Raw genomic sequence first — 15,933 nt, 5'->3', positions numbered from 1 at the left:
ACACTGTTCCCCTCGGATGTCAAAGTCTGCAGCCACTAAGGAGACGAGCGGTCAGGTGACTTCAGTCAATAACAGTGTGGGGTGGGGTTGGGGCTGAAGGCCAGAACGACTTTTATGAAATCATTTATTAAACAAATTCAGAGGAAGTTTAACCAACAGGCAACACCCAAGACAGGATTCCTGCAATTTCTACCTGTTGCTCACTTAGAGCCTGTCACATGAACTTTCCGTGTGAAATGTGACTCCAGGGAGTACTGACATGCAAATACCAAAGTATTATGAAATAGCAGGTGCAGCCACCTTTATTCGGGTGAAACAGTTGTCTCTCCTCACTGCAGTCCCTGCCTCCGGCCATTTCCCATCCCTTTCTGCCCAGCCCTCCACTCCCCTCAAAAGCTCAATCCCGCCTCGGCCGATTCACCTCTGCCCTGTCATCCAGACTTCCACCCTCAGCTCTGGATCGCCCCCAAGTCTCACCATGACACATCACGGCCGCTCCCTTCTTAGGAAGGCAGCAGAAAGGGCACCTGACTTAGAATCCGAAGACTGGACTTACTTCTTTGTTCTAACTCCAGCTGAAATGCGCATTTTCTCCCAGTGAGAACAGCTTAACTGTTTCACAGAACTTCCTTAGGAATCCAATGAGGTGTCTGTACAACCACTGTGTCACCACCAAGCCATCGAAAGGTGTCAGCCCCTCGACAACTTGCCCGATCCCTCAGCTCCCACCCAGCAAGCCCCCCTTTGAAGCAGGCCATTCCCACTCTCCCCGATCCACTGCCACATGCAGTCGCCATACAGTATCATCGCTAGACTTCGACAGATTAAGATGCCTTTTCAGTCATCTGGATCCTTCCAAGAGTTAGGGAAGCTCTGCCCCTGCAGAAAAGCTTTCCCACCGAAGCCCTGCTCCAGCACAGAAGCGGCATATATTCTTACCCACCAGTGCCTTAATTAAAGCACCATGCCCAGCTCTCTGCCTGCAGCTCGGTGGGCCTGAGAAGCAGGAAACAGCCAGGATTAAATAAATTGCTTACCCGCACTGATCTTTTTGAGGTTGGTGCTGTCCAGTAGGGACACCATCTCTACTTTGGAATAAAAGTCAGCAAAGTTTTACTTAAAGAACCACATAGAAAGTATTTTAGACTTGAGGGCCATGAGGCATCTATTCAGTTCTGCTTCTGCTCGAACTGAAAGCAGCCATAGATAATACACAAACGCAATGGGCATGGGCTGTGTTCCAATAAAACTTTATTTACAAAAACGGGAAGCCAACCTAAGGGCGGTGGCTCGCTGACTCTTGTTCTGGAGCAAAGCAGAATGTAGAGTCTCTGAACTGAAATGCAGTCTGTGCTGCAAGAGCAGCATCCCTGCTGGCATCCACCCGCCGTGCCCACCAGCTCGGGCGTGTGAACAGGCTCGGTGAGGACAGCCAGCAGCAAAAGAACAGGCCACAGCCAGGATCCCGACACCCCCTCTTTAAGAGGTAGTGCCCAACTAGTCCCATTTCAGGGAACCCACACCCTCACTTGTGTTTCTTTCCCAACTCAGAGCCTTTCCACGGAGTTATCCAGTCAGCCACCAACTTACTAGAATCCTGCCATTCTCACATTCTGGTCAAAAGAATGAATCCGTTTAGGGGGCTAATGCCCAAGTTTCTATTTGACAAAGACGTACAATAGGCTCTTTAAAAAAAATAAGTTACATAAAAATTTCTGGAGACAAAGCTCCTCTCCAGACCACTCGTCACGGAGAAGACCACTAGCTGAAAGGTATGAGCCGCGTACAGAATGCGGCGTAGTCGCTGTCCGCGCTCCCCCCGTAAGCCCGCTCTCGGGGAGCCTGGCTTGTGTGACACACTGACCTCACACGGTTCTGAGAGAAGCCTCCCTGGGTCGGTACGGAACAGACCTGGAGCGAGCCTTCCTCAGTGTCCTCCTCGTGGGGTGTGGCAGCAGATGGCAGCCCTGTGGCCGCCAGCCCGCCACTGGCCTAAGAGGAAGGAGGGGCCTCCCTGCTCCCTTCCTTGCGGCCTGCAGGGCGGAGCAGGCCTGGGCTCTGATGGAAGCTTCTCTCAGAGTCACTGCTGTTCGGGTGCCTGCTTAGGAGACGGAGCTGTGGTCACAACAACAGTGGAGACCGCTTTGGAGGAATTCGAGGCTGTTCCCTGTTGGAGATGGGACGCGGGGACAGTCTGGATGCGCACCTGTTCGCAAAGAGAACGTCTGGTCAGCAGCTTGCAAACAGGCTCGCCAGTTGGGCACAGACAGCAAAGGCAAGGAGAGAAGCCGGTGTGGCCCGCAGTGCGCCCTGGCCTCACCTGTGTGGCCTGGCCCTGCTGCTGGAGCTGCTGCAGCTGCTGGGCAGTGAGGAAGCTCACGGGCTTGTTGCCAGCTATGAGCTTGGTGCCCGCTGGCATGGTGGTGAGGATGATGTTGCGGCCCAACCCACTGAGGCTGTGGACGGAAAGCAGGACGGCGTTAGCTCCCACCAGAATCAGGCCACGCACTGAAGGAAACCAGGGGTCTGGGGCCCGTGAAAATCCCAGCATTCTGGACTGAAGTGGAAACTAGCGGAAGAGACCACGTTTGTTCCACTTTCCATGCGTCCCACGACGAGATAAGAGCGAGCCCAAGGCCCCCAGTGCTTCGGTTAAAATGATCCTGAGATCCAGACCTTGATCAGCGGGAGTACCGAACAAGGCCCCGGGGAGGCGTGCGCTTTTGTCAAGAATCCCCGGCCCCACACAGCTGCCTTGAGACCAGCAGAACGATCCCATCACACCCTTTCTCCCTGTCCCGTTTCACTCAGGGCCACGGGCAGCCCAGGTTCCAACAGGCCCTCCTCCTCCTGACTGACCACACCGCCGGGCTCAGAAAACGTGAGGCTTTCCCGGCAGCCGCAGTCGAAACTGCTGCCTGAGCCGTGTCAGTGGCGACCCGGACGCACTGCCTGTCCCCTTCCTTGCTTTTTCTTCACAGTGCACCTTACCGCCCACATACTATTTTACTTTATTATTTCACTCCCTGCTTGAAGCCAGCGTGGGCTTTTGTCCTTTTTAATCACTGCTATATCCCCCACACCTAAAACAATACTAGCTGCTCAATACGCCTCGCGGAGCACAACAAAGGAGAGGTACCCAGGGTGAGCCCCAGGAAACCAGCACCCGGAAGCCCTGCCGCCCCTCCCGATGGCACTTACTTGGCTCCCAGGTTGCCTTTGATGATGGGGGCTGTGACCACACTCTTGCCCTTCATAGGCTGGCTGATCACAGAGAGCGGGACTGTGATCCGCGTCGGCAGCTTCCCCTAGAGAGGAGGAGGAGCCAGGGTATGGGACACGGATGAGAAGACCAGTGTCTCCTCCAGGGCTGAGCCCAGGAGCCAGCGCCAGAGGCTCTCGCCACCTGGGCTCTGCGGGGCTCCAGCGTTCCTGAGGTGTGGCCCAGGGAGGCCTCATGAAACCAGTCACATACGGCAGTTCAGGGCTCCTGTGCTACACTGAGGGGCCACCTGATCACTATCATCTCTTCCATGCTGCCTACAGCAGCCGTCACCACACACAATGCTGTCGTTAGGACTATGTGTGTTCCTCACCCCCAAAGGAGGATGTGTGTTCACTTCCGCACAGAGAGAGCTCCTAGGGCAGTGACGGCGAACCTTTTGAGCTCGGCGTGTCAGCATTTTGAAAAACCCTAACTTCACTCTGGTACCGTGTCACGTATAGACATTTTTTGATATTTGCAACCGTAGTAAAACAAAGACTTACATTTCTGATATGTATTTTATATATGTAAATGCCATTTAACAAAGAAAAATCAACCAAAAAAAATGAGTTCGCCATCACCGTCCTAGAGGGTAGGCCTTCCTTATCTGCGGAGCCCCGAGCCGTGGCGTGCAGCAGTGGTCGGAGGCAGTGGGCACGGGGCCAGGGGCACTCGGAGTTCACACAGCAGGTGCACGGCTGCTGCTTCGCTGGGACACGGCAGGGCGTGCCCCGGGGGGACGGCCACATTCTCCAGGTGCCTTCCGCTTCCGCCAGAGATAAAGAGGTCAGCGAAGGACACCAATCACAAACTCAGCCACAAACTCAGCCACGTGAAAAGCCCAACCCAAAGCTGGTAAAGCCCAAGAGGAACTAAAAGGCTGAGAAGGCCTGTCTGGGCTTTCGGGTGGCTAAGGTTCGGTCACTGCATCCCCTGTTTTTAGGCTGCCTGGCTTCTTAGCCCTTGATGGGCCATAAAATTTACATTCAATAAAATTCTGTGTAAATCTGATTTTTAAAAATGATTCAAGCCTGGCTGGCGTGGCTCAGTGGTTGAGTGCTGACCTATGAAGCAGGAGGTCACGGTTCAATTCCCGGTCAGGGCACATGCCCGGGTTGCGGGCTCGCCCAATGGGGCGTGCAGGAGGCAGCTGATCAATGATTCTCTCTCATCATTGATGTTTCTGTCTCTCTCTTCCTCTCCCTTCCTCTCTGAAATCAATAAAAACATATTTTTAAGAAATGACTCAAGAGGGGTGGTCTGCTAGGCTGCTAAGAAAGGGCATTGGATGTCCTGTGGGCCAGTGCCCAAAGTCGGGCACTCAGGGGAGCCCATTGGAAAGCGCTGAAAGGTGTCAACAGGCAGCAGAATGGCGCCTCCGGTGGACTGACTTGTGGTTTTAGTTTCTTCAAGTCATAGTTGCTTAAAGACACGTCAGGCCACCAGTACACCAACCGGAAATGTCCCTTCCTGAGCAAGCCTCCCGACAGCTGACTGGACAGGGGAGAGGCAACACTTCCTGCCCCACGGGGTGCTCTCTGGTCCACAGCGTGGGGCAGGGGCAGGTTTACAGTTGTGAGCACGCCAAACAGTCCATTCTGGTACATTATGTATTAATTACTGTGTCCTCTTCCATACAAACAACTGCAAACCTCCTCCTGCCCCGCCCTGGTTTTCACCCCGATCAATTGTAACAGGGTAGATGCCACCGGGTAGGAGCTTTCCCTGATACGAGAAGGATTCAAGGGAAACAAAAGTGGGTCAAGTAAGCAGTTTCCTTTCTTCCTTCTAACTTCCGAGATATGAGGGCCTAGATATTTCCTTTGAAGCCACACTACGTATCAGGATTTATTGGCTGGTGGTTTTACTAACGTATATGTCCTCCTCCCTCCTACTTCCATCACTCTACTCTGGCTTTTACCCGAATTATTGAGGTTTTACTACACAGCTTGTTTAGAAAAGGGAAACTATATTTTACTCTGCCCACATAACATATACAAAAGTGCTCCTGATCTAGAAGCTGAATGGACACAGAAGCATCCAGAAACACACCTATGCTGACACGAGAATTTGGTTTAGGATAAACATAGCACTTCAAGTTAATAGGAAGCAATAAATTAGTGATTTTGGAATAATTTGAAAAACATAAAATGAGATCTCTACCACAGGCTATTCACAAAATTATATTTCAAATGAATTATCAGCTATACCTTTCTTAAAACTCTGAAAATATTTTATGAAAATACAAGCTAATATCTTTATAACCCTGGGGTAAGAAAGGCAAAAGACATAAAACCCAGGAACCATAAAAGGTATGTTGATAGACAGATCTTATCAGATAAAATACCTGTAAAGCAAAAGGCTCCAAAGGCAAGGTTAAAAAGTGACAGAGGGACCCAAGCCAGTGTGTCTTAGAGGCTGAGCATCGACCCATGAACCAGGTCACTGGTTCGATTCCCGGGCAGGACACATGCCCAGTTGCGGGCTCGATCCCCAAGAGGGGGCGTGCAGGAGGCAGCTGATCAATGATGTTTCTCTCACCGATATTTTTCTCTCTATCCCTCTCCCTTCTTCTTTCTCTAAAAAAATCAATAAAAACATTTTTTTAAAATGACCGAGGGGAAAAAAATACTTTCCACACACAGAACTAACACCCAGAAGATAGAAAGGGTCACTCAAACTAAGAAAAAACAGAAAACCCCAAAGAAAACTGGCAAAGATTTACCTACTGCTAGAGAGCACAGCCAGTCTGCACAGGCCTGGATGCTCAACCTCACTGCAGACCAGGGAAACAAAACAGAAAAAGGACTCTCTCAGGAGTAAGAGAGCCACATACAGTTCAAACAAGCGCCACCCGGCCCTGGGGAAGCCAGGAGACTTGCTGGCTGGACAGAAAGCTGCGATGGCCTTTTGGGTAGCACAACTGGACTATCAAAACTTCCCGCGCGTGTACCGCCGTGGCCGGGCTAGCCCCTCGGCTCCAGAAATGCTTCTACGTGATCACATATGCACACCCAAGCGTTCGCTGTCGCGCTGGTTTTAACAATGAAAATGCTCTCTTTAGTAGAAGCGTGATTAAAACACATCCCTTCTAGGGACTCCCACGGTGTCATAAAAAAGGATGCAGTCAGTACCTGTGGAAGATTTAGAACAGGGGTGGGCAAACTTTTTGACTCGAGGGCCACAATGGGTTCTTAAACTGGACCGGAGGGCCGGAACAAAAGCATGGATGGAGTGTTTGTGTGGACTAATATAAATTCAAAGTAAACATCATTACAGAAAAGGGTACGGTCTTTTTTTTTTTTTAGTTTTATTCATTTCAAACAGGCCGAATCTGGCCCGCGGGCCATAGTTTGCCCACGGCTGATCTAGAATAACCCCCACGACATCTCTTTAAATAAGGCAAACCACAGGGCAACCTATAGACTGAGGTCTCTCACAGGACTTCTTAACTGTGTCTGTATGTATGAAGATGCTCTGGGAAAGGCCTAGAAGGACAAAGGACAAACACCCACAATGGGAGAGCTAGAGGGCGTGAAAGAAACTTTGTACTTGACTCCCTGAACTGTTTTAGTATTTTCCAAGAATATATGCGTGTCTACTTTCATACATTTGTTTGGGTCACATGGTGACACAGACATTCCCGTTCCTAAGAGGAGTCCCTGGCGGAAGGGCTAGCTGTGCCCCGCCCCAATGGTACTCACAGCCTGGGACGTGGAAACCACCGTGGTGCTGACGGGCACCTGCCGCACCGTGGGGGCTCCCGTGGCGATGCTGATGGGGGTGCTGGCGGCCCCCGAGGCCACGGCCACCGTCTTGGACACGGCAGCGTTCATGCTGGGCAGGGACACCGCTGACGTGTGAACAGTCCCGGACCCGCTGGCCACCGAGGACCCTGGCTTGGCGTGGGCTGCCACTGTGATGGTCTGGCCGGCCTTGGGAGGCATCACGCCCAGGCCCTGCACGATGCGGATGGTGGCAGCCGGCTTCGCTTCTGACGAGGCCACGGTGCTTTTCCCCTTCTGCTCGGCCACACTCACACCGAGGGCGGGCATCAGGCGAAAAGCTGACCCCGAGCCTTCCGCCGGCTTGAGGTCGGGCGTCACTTTGACCACGGTGGTGCCAGTTGGAGTGGACGCGGGGGCACTGGAGGAACTGGCCTTGGCAGGGCTGTCCGTGGCGTGGACGGGGTTGGAGGTGACGTGTAGGGTAGCGGAGATGCCTTTGCCTGCCGTGCCGCCTCCTGTCCCGAAGAGGTCCTGGGTCAGTTTGACTGTGGTCACCTGGGACTTGGCCAACGTGGCCATCATGTCCGGTGTGATCCGCAGAACCGTCTGGCCTTTGGCATCTGTGGTGATGGAGGAGGGTGGCAGGCGCAACACATCCTTGCCCTGGATGCGGAAGTTAGTGGCGGTCAGTGGGATGCTGCTGCCAGTCTGGGGCTTCACACCAAGCTGCCCCGTGATCGCCACCTGGTGGGGAGAAACGGCACTGACCGAGGGATCCCCAGCGCGGCACTGGTTACACCGCACAGTTAGGCAAACCTCCGTTTGTGTTTCATGTATTTCTCTAACTTTTCATTTTTAGAAATGATAAATATTCACAAAAGAAGAGAATAGTGGAACAAACCCATGTACCTATCTCCCAACTTCAATAGTTACCACTTTGTCAGTCTTGTTTTATCTACCCTTCCCTGTGTTTTTGTTGTTTTTTTGAGGGGGAGGGGGGGGAGGAAGAGGAGTGGGAATATTTTTAAGTAAAATAATAGATAGCACTTTGCTGATCAATACTTCTGTACATATCTCCAACCTAGACAAGGGCCTTTTAAATTAAAAAACAGGCACCTATTAGGACCTAATAATACATATTCACATTTCTGCAACCGTCCTAAAAATGTCTCCACTGGGAGAGCAGCAGCGTGGCCAATGCTATGTGTAGGAATCGCAGCCCTTCTGGCCTCGGGACTTTGTCACATGAGCCATTTTCCCCTCTCTGCTGGACCACCACCATCCAGGAACGCATTTCCCACCCTAGACCACAGACCCTCGCTTCACCCCCATCTCCCTCCCCAGCTCACTCCACTGGAATCTCCACTGCAGCCCCTTCCTCTGCTCTCTTCAAACACAAAATTACTCTGAAAAGATTCTACCTTCACATCTCCATTTCCTCGCCTTACGTTCTCTTGAACACATTCCCAAAAAGGCACTAAGCCACTGGACCCAGTCAAGTTCACTCATGACCTACCCCGGGCAGTGGTCAGTTCCCAGGCCTCCCATCACGCATCTGGCACACCTGGTGCACGCACTGACTCTGGAGCACCCCTCTCTCTTTCTTGCCTTAGTCTGGCGCCTGTGTTTCCATCTCAGAGAAGGCCGTCACTATCTGCTCAGTCACTCTAGCCAAAACCCATGGCCTCCCTTCTCCCAGCCCCACAATCAAACCAGAAAATCACACTGACTCTACCTTGAACCCTACATTCAGAACCCAGCCCTTCTCACCCTGCGATGACCATTTGCAGGAGGCCAGTGTGACCTCTCCCCGGGACCACTGCCACGGCCCCGACCTGGCCTCCCTGCTTTCGCTCTTGCCCCCTAAAGTCCACCGCACACAGCAGCCAAGCCTTCCTTAGTGTAAAACCAATCAGGCCCCCCTGCGTCACAATCTCAGTGGTTCCCCATCACCTTCGAATTAAAATCAAAGTGCGACATGACTGAACCTCTCGAGAAACCGATTTCTGACGCTCCCGCACTTGCTCACGAGGCCTCAGCCACACAGGTTTCCTGCTGGTCCTCAAACATATTCGTGACTCAAGACGTTTTCACTCGCTCTGCCCGTTCCTGGAATGGCTCGCCTCCAGCTGCCTGTCATACAGGGCACTTTCCGCCTCACTCCTCTCAAACACCAGCTCCTCCAGGCCCCCTGATCGCCCCAGCTGACAGCACATGCGCTCTCCCTCCCCTGCTGCTGTTCTCACCTCCCGCACCTGCGCCTGGAGCGCCTGCCTGTCTCCCAGCTCCACGGGAGAGTGGGCTCCACGAGGGAGGGACTTAGTCTGTGCAACATGCCACGAAATCCCCAACACTGGGGACAGTGCCTGGCACACAAAAGGTTCGAATAAATACTTAATGAAGAAAAGTGCTCCTTTCTCATGCTGTGGCTCCATTTCAGCTGTAGAATGGGGTAAGTGCCTGCCCACGGTGTTCTGAGTATTAAATTATTTAATGTGTATAAAATCCTTGGCACCGTGCAGGCAATAGTGGCATTTGCCCAATTCTTGGAAGTTCAATGGTTAGCCTTGCATATTCCCAACCATGAAAGCACAAACATACGCTTCTACGAGTGGTGAACTGAAACGCCGATAAAGCATGTAAAGTCAGACCCCAGGATTTTAACTCAATCAATCTCCTCCAAACCCAGAAGCTCAGCTACTAAACGCTGAATTAGATGGAAGGAGCAGAGGGATCTCTCAGGCACCTGCAGGGCCGGCACTGCCCTCGGTGGGAACTAGAACCTGAAATACCTGTGAACTAAGGGTCACGGTCACGAGTTGCCGAGCTCTGCGCTGTCCGAGCTCGGCACTGTCCTCTGCTCGGGCCGGAGGACGGACCCACCTACCTGCTTGATGATGTTCTGCCCGCTCACGTTCTGGATAACGGCGGCTGTGGACGCACTCGGAGCAGAGCTCCCGGGGGAGCTGGTGGCTGGCTTGCTCGCAGGGCTGGTGGTGGCAGGGAGACTTGTCACCGTGAGGCCCGTCTGCCCGGCTCCCGGCCGCTGCACAGTGGCCGTTGCAGTCTGAGCTTTGACTGGGACGGTGGCCATGACTGTCTGGTTCAGAGCATGAGGCCAAGAGCTTAATTAGAGACTAAGATGCAAACCAGGACGCCCCCACCCAAGAAGGGCACCTCTGGAAGTGCTCCGAATGGAACAGTGCTCAACCCTCACCACTCCCTAAAGCGGACGCTGTGAAGTTCGTGCTTGGGTGTAGCATCGTTAATTTTCAGAATGCCTCCACATTTAACACCTCACTCCTATACCAAGGACAAATAGCATACCCATTTTACAGGAGAGGAGACTGAGGCAAAGGTAAGACTTTTCTCTAGGATCACACAAGTAGCTAGTGGCATGGCTGAGACTAGAGGCACAAGGGAAGGAGCCCGAGATTTCGGATCACAGGTCTGGATTTAGCTCCAGCTCTACGAGGGGCCTAACGTTACCATCCTGGGTAAACCAACCAACTTCTCAGAAGTTCTGATGCTCAACGTGTCAAGTACAACTTCCATTAAAGCACAGCTCGTAAGAACACTCCCCAGCTGTGGACAGTAAACGAGCTGGAAAACGCAGCAGCAGCAGCAGCTTACCCAGCCTGCCCACGGCACCCACTGCCCACCTCTGGGCCCGCGGTCCCTGCTTACCTGGGGCATGACTTTGGTCTGCGTGGCGGTGGCTGGCACGCGGATCTGTGGCCCTGCTGGAATCGGTGGCAGTGTCTGTGCTGGCCCCGCTGACTGCTGGGTAACAGCAGGAAGGCCAGGCTGGGCCACCACCCGTACCTGGGGGAGTCCCGCCGAGCCGGAGTGGCTCACGACGCGGGCAGCGGCCTGGGAAGTCGGCGGCGTCTGGCTGGCGGCTGGGGAGAGCATGGTTCCCAGCTGTGGCATCGTTGGCGAGGAGACCAGAAGAACGCTAGGAGGGAAAGCGGGGACACAGGAAACGACGAGCTCAGGATGCGCCCACGAGAGGACGGGGAAGGAGAGCGCGGGAGGAGAGACGGGGAGCTCACCCGGAGCTGGATTTCGCGGGTTCTGGGGCGGTGGTCGGGCCGCTCTTGCTGACTGCCGGAACAGGCGGCGGGGAGATAGGCGTGGCGGGCAAGGCTGGCGTGGTGGGCGTCACAGGGGTGACGGGGGTGGGCGGCATGCTGGAGTCACTGAGGCTCATCTGGCTCTGCTCAGAAGGGCCGCTGCTGAGGGCCTTCAGGGAACTCTCCTTGCTACTGGACTTCTAGGCAGGAGAGAGAGAGATCCACGCGCAGATTTAACACGGGGGCACGGAGGCAGGCTCGGCCTGGCTTCCCGGGGCTCTGAGCCTCGCCGCCCTCCCTGCAACCACTAAGGCGGGCTCTCGGCTGGCCACTTACCACCTTAGAGGACGGCTTGGGCTTCTGCTGAAGGGCTTTTCTGGCTTTCGCGGCCGCTGCTTGCGCCTGGTGAATCCGCTCTGTGAACGAGAGCGACAAGCGTCAGCCACTGTTTGACCTCAGCACAGTAAGGAGGTGCTTCCACGAAGAGCCAGGGCCTCGCTGGAGGGCCAAGTCCTGCTCTCGCTCCTGTCCTGCCCAAACGCCAGGGAGAAGCATCATGGAACTGGGGCAGGAAGTCAGAGCATCCCTAGTCCAGCTGGACACCCTGCCCGGGCCTCACGCACCGAACTCTTCCTCGCTCCTGTCGCGGTGCAGGTAGATCCACAGCTTGCGGCCGATGTCGTACTTCACACACGGGTCCTTCTCATAGTGCAGCCGGTCCAGGGCCCCGCTCACCACTGTGTTCACCTAGCAACCAGGACAAAGGGGATGAGGCCCTAAGACCCATGGGAGGTGGAGCAGCGGCCGCAACAGCTTCACTAACAGCAAGGGTCTTAGGTTAACACTGTTCACGTGACACCCTCCTCTCCTCTACTTTATTCCATTTTTTTTTTTAAATTTATGTTACTATATTTTATATCCTCATTATTTTCCGTAATTCCTTTCGGGAACAAAACAAAAAGAATATCTTCTCCATCCTACCTGAGTGCTGGTGACATCTGGTGCAAGAAACTGGGAGTCCTTGAGCAGCTCGCAGATCTCTGCCCGCGTGCCCTCGCCGTTAGGCAGCCGAGCTGCAGCATCTCGAACTGATGGCGTCGGAAAATGGAAAGTCCAAGAATCAAGCAGAGCTACTCCTGGGGACACCCTTCCCTTCTTGCTCTGGGGGGTGACATGCCCTGGGGTGTCTTCCTCACTCAGCGTTGTGTGGACACTGCCCTCTAGGGGCCGTTCCCTACGTGTACACTCTTCACACTCAGCCAAGACTGAACATGACACCCAGGACTATACAGAGGTAACACACCATACACTGGCAGTGCTGTGATGCTGTAACAGACTCAGATATGTTCATACCACCTTACAGCTGCTGCAGACGACTCCAAATACCACTTTCATGCATCACTACTTGGAAATTACAGAAGGTGTAAGACCTGCTGCTAGATCTGATCAGTTAATATCATAATAAAGATACATATATTTCTGCACAAGAAATTTGTTTTCATATTTTGACAACTACTTCAATATGATTAGTTTCTCTTGTAACTCTATGCATTTTGTTTTCTGCATTTAAAGCATCGTTCTGAGGAGGGTCCATAGGTTTCACCAGAGCCAAAGATTCATGACACACACAAAAAGGTTAAAAACCTCATCTTGAAAGGAACAATAGTGTGGAGGCAGCAAATGCCTATACTTGAGCTCACTATTTAGCTGGCCTGGGAACAATTAATCCTGAATAAACTGGAGCGCAGAAGTCAGGAAAGAAACACGGATTCCCGATAAACCCCTGGGGGGAGGACGCCCCTTCCCAAACACCAAAGCTTCCTGAAGCTGCACCGGCCCCACAGCTGTCCTGTGCGGTTGGCGGGGGGCGGGGGGGGGGGGCGCGTGAGGAGCACAGCTGCCCAGAGCAGCGGCGGTCCCACCTACCGAGAGAGAGGATGGTGACGTAGGCGGGCCGGTCGGAGCGCAGCAGGGAGTGCTCCCGAGCCTTGTTGAGGGAGGTCTCCTTGTCAAACACGCCCTTCACGGGCCCCACCACGGACTCGAAGCCGTGCATCCGGAAGGTGAACGCCTTGTGGGGCTGGCTGTACCGGAAACGCTCCTGTCAAGAGGAAAGGCCACGCTCCTAAGTCAGAATCAGTGGGTTCCCTCCAGCGCTCCCACCCAATGAGGAGAGATTAAAACGAGGAGAAACAGGCTCTTCCACTAGGACCACTGAGCCGACGCCAGTGGGAAAGGGACGGCCCCCAAAGCCCCCTCCCTGGCAAAGGGACAGGAAGGTAAGTATAACTACTCTGCCATCTGGAGGTAAAGGCCATTCAAACACCGTGGCTGCCCCGAACAAACAATCCCACCGCAGGGATCCCAGGCGAAAGGGCACAGAGATCCCCCTGGGCTCGGCTGTCTTACCTGCTCCTGGAACACCCGTTTCTCCTCCCCGGTGCTGGGCCGCACCACATAGTCAGTTCTTCTGGAACATAAAGAATTCGGGCAATCTAAAAAAAGCCGAACTCACAGGAAGAAGCGGGGAGTAGAATGGTGGTTACCAGCGGCTGGCAGATGGGGAAACAGGGAAATGCTGGTAAAGGGCACCAACTTCCAGCTATGAGAAGAGTAAGGTCTGGGGATCCAACGCATAGCACGGTGACTACAGTTCATAACACTGACTTACACACTTGAAAGTTGCTAAGCGAGACCTTACCACACAAACATATACATAAATTGGTAATTCTGTGAGGTGACGGATGTGTTAACCTTACTGTGGTACTCGTTTCACAATCTATACATGTATCAAATCAACACACAGAATTACATGTCAACGGTGTCTCACAAAGCTGGGGGTAAGAAAAGAGGACCACCCCAGACGGAGAATGGTCACGTGAGATGCTGTGATATGAAGGGCTCAGGGCTAGAGGCCAAGAGGCCTAAGTGCTAGTCCTGTCCCTAACCTCCGGCCAGTCAGCCTCGTGCCTCAATTTCTTTCTAGGTGAAGCGAGGAAGATGGACTGGATGAATCACGCTCAAACGGGAACAGAAGGAGGGGAATTCAGGGGGAAAAGCATGCCCACCTACAAGGCAGATCACATCCCCCTCAGAAACCCTGCTGTGCATCCCCTCCCCGACCCAGAACCCTCTCCTCGGGAGCCTCTCTGGGTGACGGGAGTGGTGTCCTCAGGTGTGCTGGGGCAGGTGACAATCCGCGGGCCCCCAGGATCTCTCAAGCTCACGACAACTCTAACAGGTTAAGATATGTCAGAAAAGCCATGGCAGCAAGTAGAGTTATACTCACACCCGGGGGACAGGCGTGGTGGCGTCTGAGCTGTCCTCGTTTTCTTGCTGCGGAAAAGGAAAACATGAACAGGTACGTGGACTACAGGATTCTGGCTAATGCAGGGCTCTGGACGCCCCGTCAGGAAGGCTGACATTTCTGTACAAAGCATACCTTGCAGAGGGCCTGGTCTTTGGTTTCGAGCCACAGCTGGAAGAGGGCAGCTAACTCCTTCTCGTTGTCTTGGGACTGGCCTGTCAGGAGAATCAAAAGGCAAAAAATAATGAAACCAACCAGGGCTTTCCTCGGGATCTCACGGTCTCCTCGCGTGCTGTATCTGCGAGAGAGAACCCGTCAGGACCTGCAGCATCGGCCTTCGCGACAGAAACCAACTGGCCCACAGGCTCACGATATTTACTAGCTGGCCCTACAACGTGTGCCACGCCGGCCCACCGCAGCCGACTTCAAGCACCGCCTGAGAGCGGGAGTCGCCTTCCCTCTCCCCGGTCCTGAACTCAGGTCATTCTGATAAGAATCGCTCTTACAAGAAATTCTTCACTTCCTCCATGTCCACAAGTCCACAGCCTTTATCTTACTGAACCTTCTAGTAACAGTCAAGGCTAATGACCACTCCCCAATTCTTAACTCTCATTGCTTGGCTTCCAAGAGTCAGCTCTCTCTTATAGTCGCTTCCTCTCCACGTGCTCCCCCTCCGCCTCCTCTCAAGGCTTAGTCCTCGACCCTCTTTTCTCCTCGTTTAGCACCTTCCCCCTATGCCTTTGACTTTAAATGACACACACACACACACACACACACACACACACACACACACACACACAACAGCTCTCTACCTCGACTCCGGTCTGGGTTCTAAACCCATATATACCACTGACTGTTCAGTACCTCCACTCAGATGCCTCAAAGGCAGCTCAAACTCAGCACATCCCAAACTAAACACATGACCTTCACCCTCACCCATGTCCGGCGTCTTCCACAGCCGCCTACCTCCATAAACACCACCTTCAGGCACGAAACACAAACCTAGCAAAGGGGTGCTTGCCTGCGCTCTTCTTTCACCCCCACAACCAAGTCATACCAAGCCCTGTGGCTTCTCCACCTAAAACCTTCTGAAATTTTAGATCCAAGTATCTCCATCTCTGCACAGGCTGTGTGATCGTTTTGAACCGAACCTTCCCTGGCACCACAGAGCCACTGCCTCCTCCACCTGGAACGCCCTCCCTGCCATCGGCCGGCCTCCTCCCAATCACCACTGATATCTCTGCTCATGCATCGCTTCCTCAGGAAGGTCCTCCCGGGTCCCGACCACACCAACGCCTCACTGTAACTTCTGTCCTTTCGGGACTCTTCCTTACAGAATGGATAAGCCTGTTATGTCACTTGAAGGACTACCTGTTCCCCAAACAAACCTTAACCCCCATGAGGGGAGCGCACTGTCTGTAACTTGCAAACCAGTGATGGCGAACCTTTTGAGCTCGGCGTGTCAGCATTTTGAAAAACCATAACTTAACTCTGGTGCCATGTCACATATAGACATTTTTTGATATTTGCAACCATAGTAAAACAAAGATTTATATT

General features: G+C 53.3%; 1 protein-coding gene across 8 annotated transcripts in view; it reads right to left on the bottom strand.

Annotated features, from left to right (window-relative positions):
* Positions 1–1,231: 1,231 nt before the first annotated feature.
* The window catches only part of NFRKB (nuclear factor related to kappaB binding protein), a 30,301-nt gene continuing 15,599 nt past the window's right edge, over positions 1,232–15,933 (bottom strand). For 5 of the 8 annotated variants that reach the window (XM_036353362.1, XM_036353368.1, XM_036353367.1 and 2 more), the window contains 14 exons: positions 14,512–14,591; positions 14,359–14,405; positions 13,479–13,539; positions 12,996–13,170; positions 12,051–12,157; positions 11,693–11,816; positions 11,406–11,485; positions 11,049–11,269; positions 10,681–10,951; positions 9,881–10,093; positions 6,970–7,737; positions 3,202–3,308; positions 2,321–2,456; positions 1,232–2,206 (listed from right to left, as the gene is read on the bottom strand). In XM_036353362.1, coding sequence (XP_036209255.1) covers positions 2,081–2,206; positions 2,321–2,456; positions 3,202–3,308; positions 6,970–7,737; positions 9,881–10,093; positions 10,681–10,951; positions 11,049–11,269; positions 11,406–11,485; positions 11,693–11,816; positions 12,051–12,157; positions 12,996–13,170; positions 13,479–13,539; positions 14,359–14,405; positions 14,512–14,591 — 2,516 coding nt within the window. In that variant the 3' untranslated portion in view covers positions 1,232–2,080. Of the gene's footprint in view, positions 2,207–2,320; positions 2,457–3,201; positions 3,309–3,578; positions 4,029–6,969; positions 7,738–9,880; positions 10,094–10,680; positions 10,952–11,048; positions 11,270–11,405; positions 11,486–11,692; positions 11,817–12,050; positions 12,158–12,995; positions 13,171–13,478; positions 13,540–14,358; positions 14,406–14,511; positions 14,592–15,933 lie in introns of those variants that run through there. The other 3 variants (XM_036353366.1, XR_004974766.1, XM_036353369.1) reach the window with 3 other exon arrangements.

The sequence above is a fragment of the Myotis myotis genome, unplaced genomic scaffold (assembly GCF_014108235.1).
Source record: "Myotis myotis isolate mMyoMyo1 unplaced genomic scaffold, mMyoMyo1.p scaffold_m19_p_20, whole genome shotgun sequence".
NCBI classification, from domain to species: Eukaryota; Metazoa; Chordata; class Mammalia; order Chiroptera; family Vespertilionidae; genus Myotis; species Myotis myotis.
The sequence above is the reverse complement of the archived record's forward strand: the minus strand, read 5'-3'. Positions and strand labels throughout refer to the sequence as shown.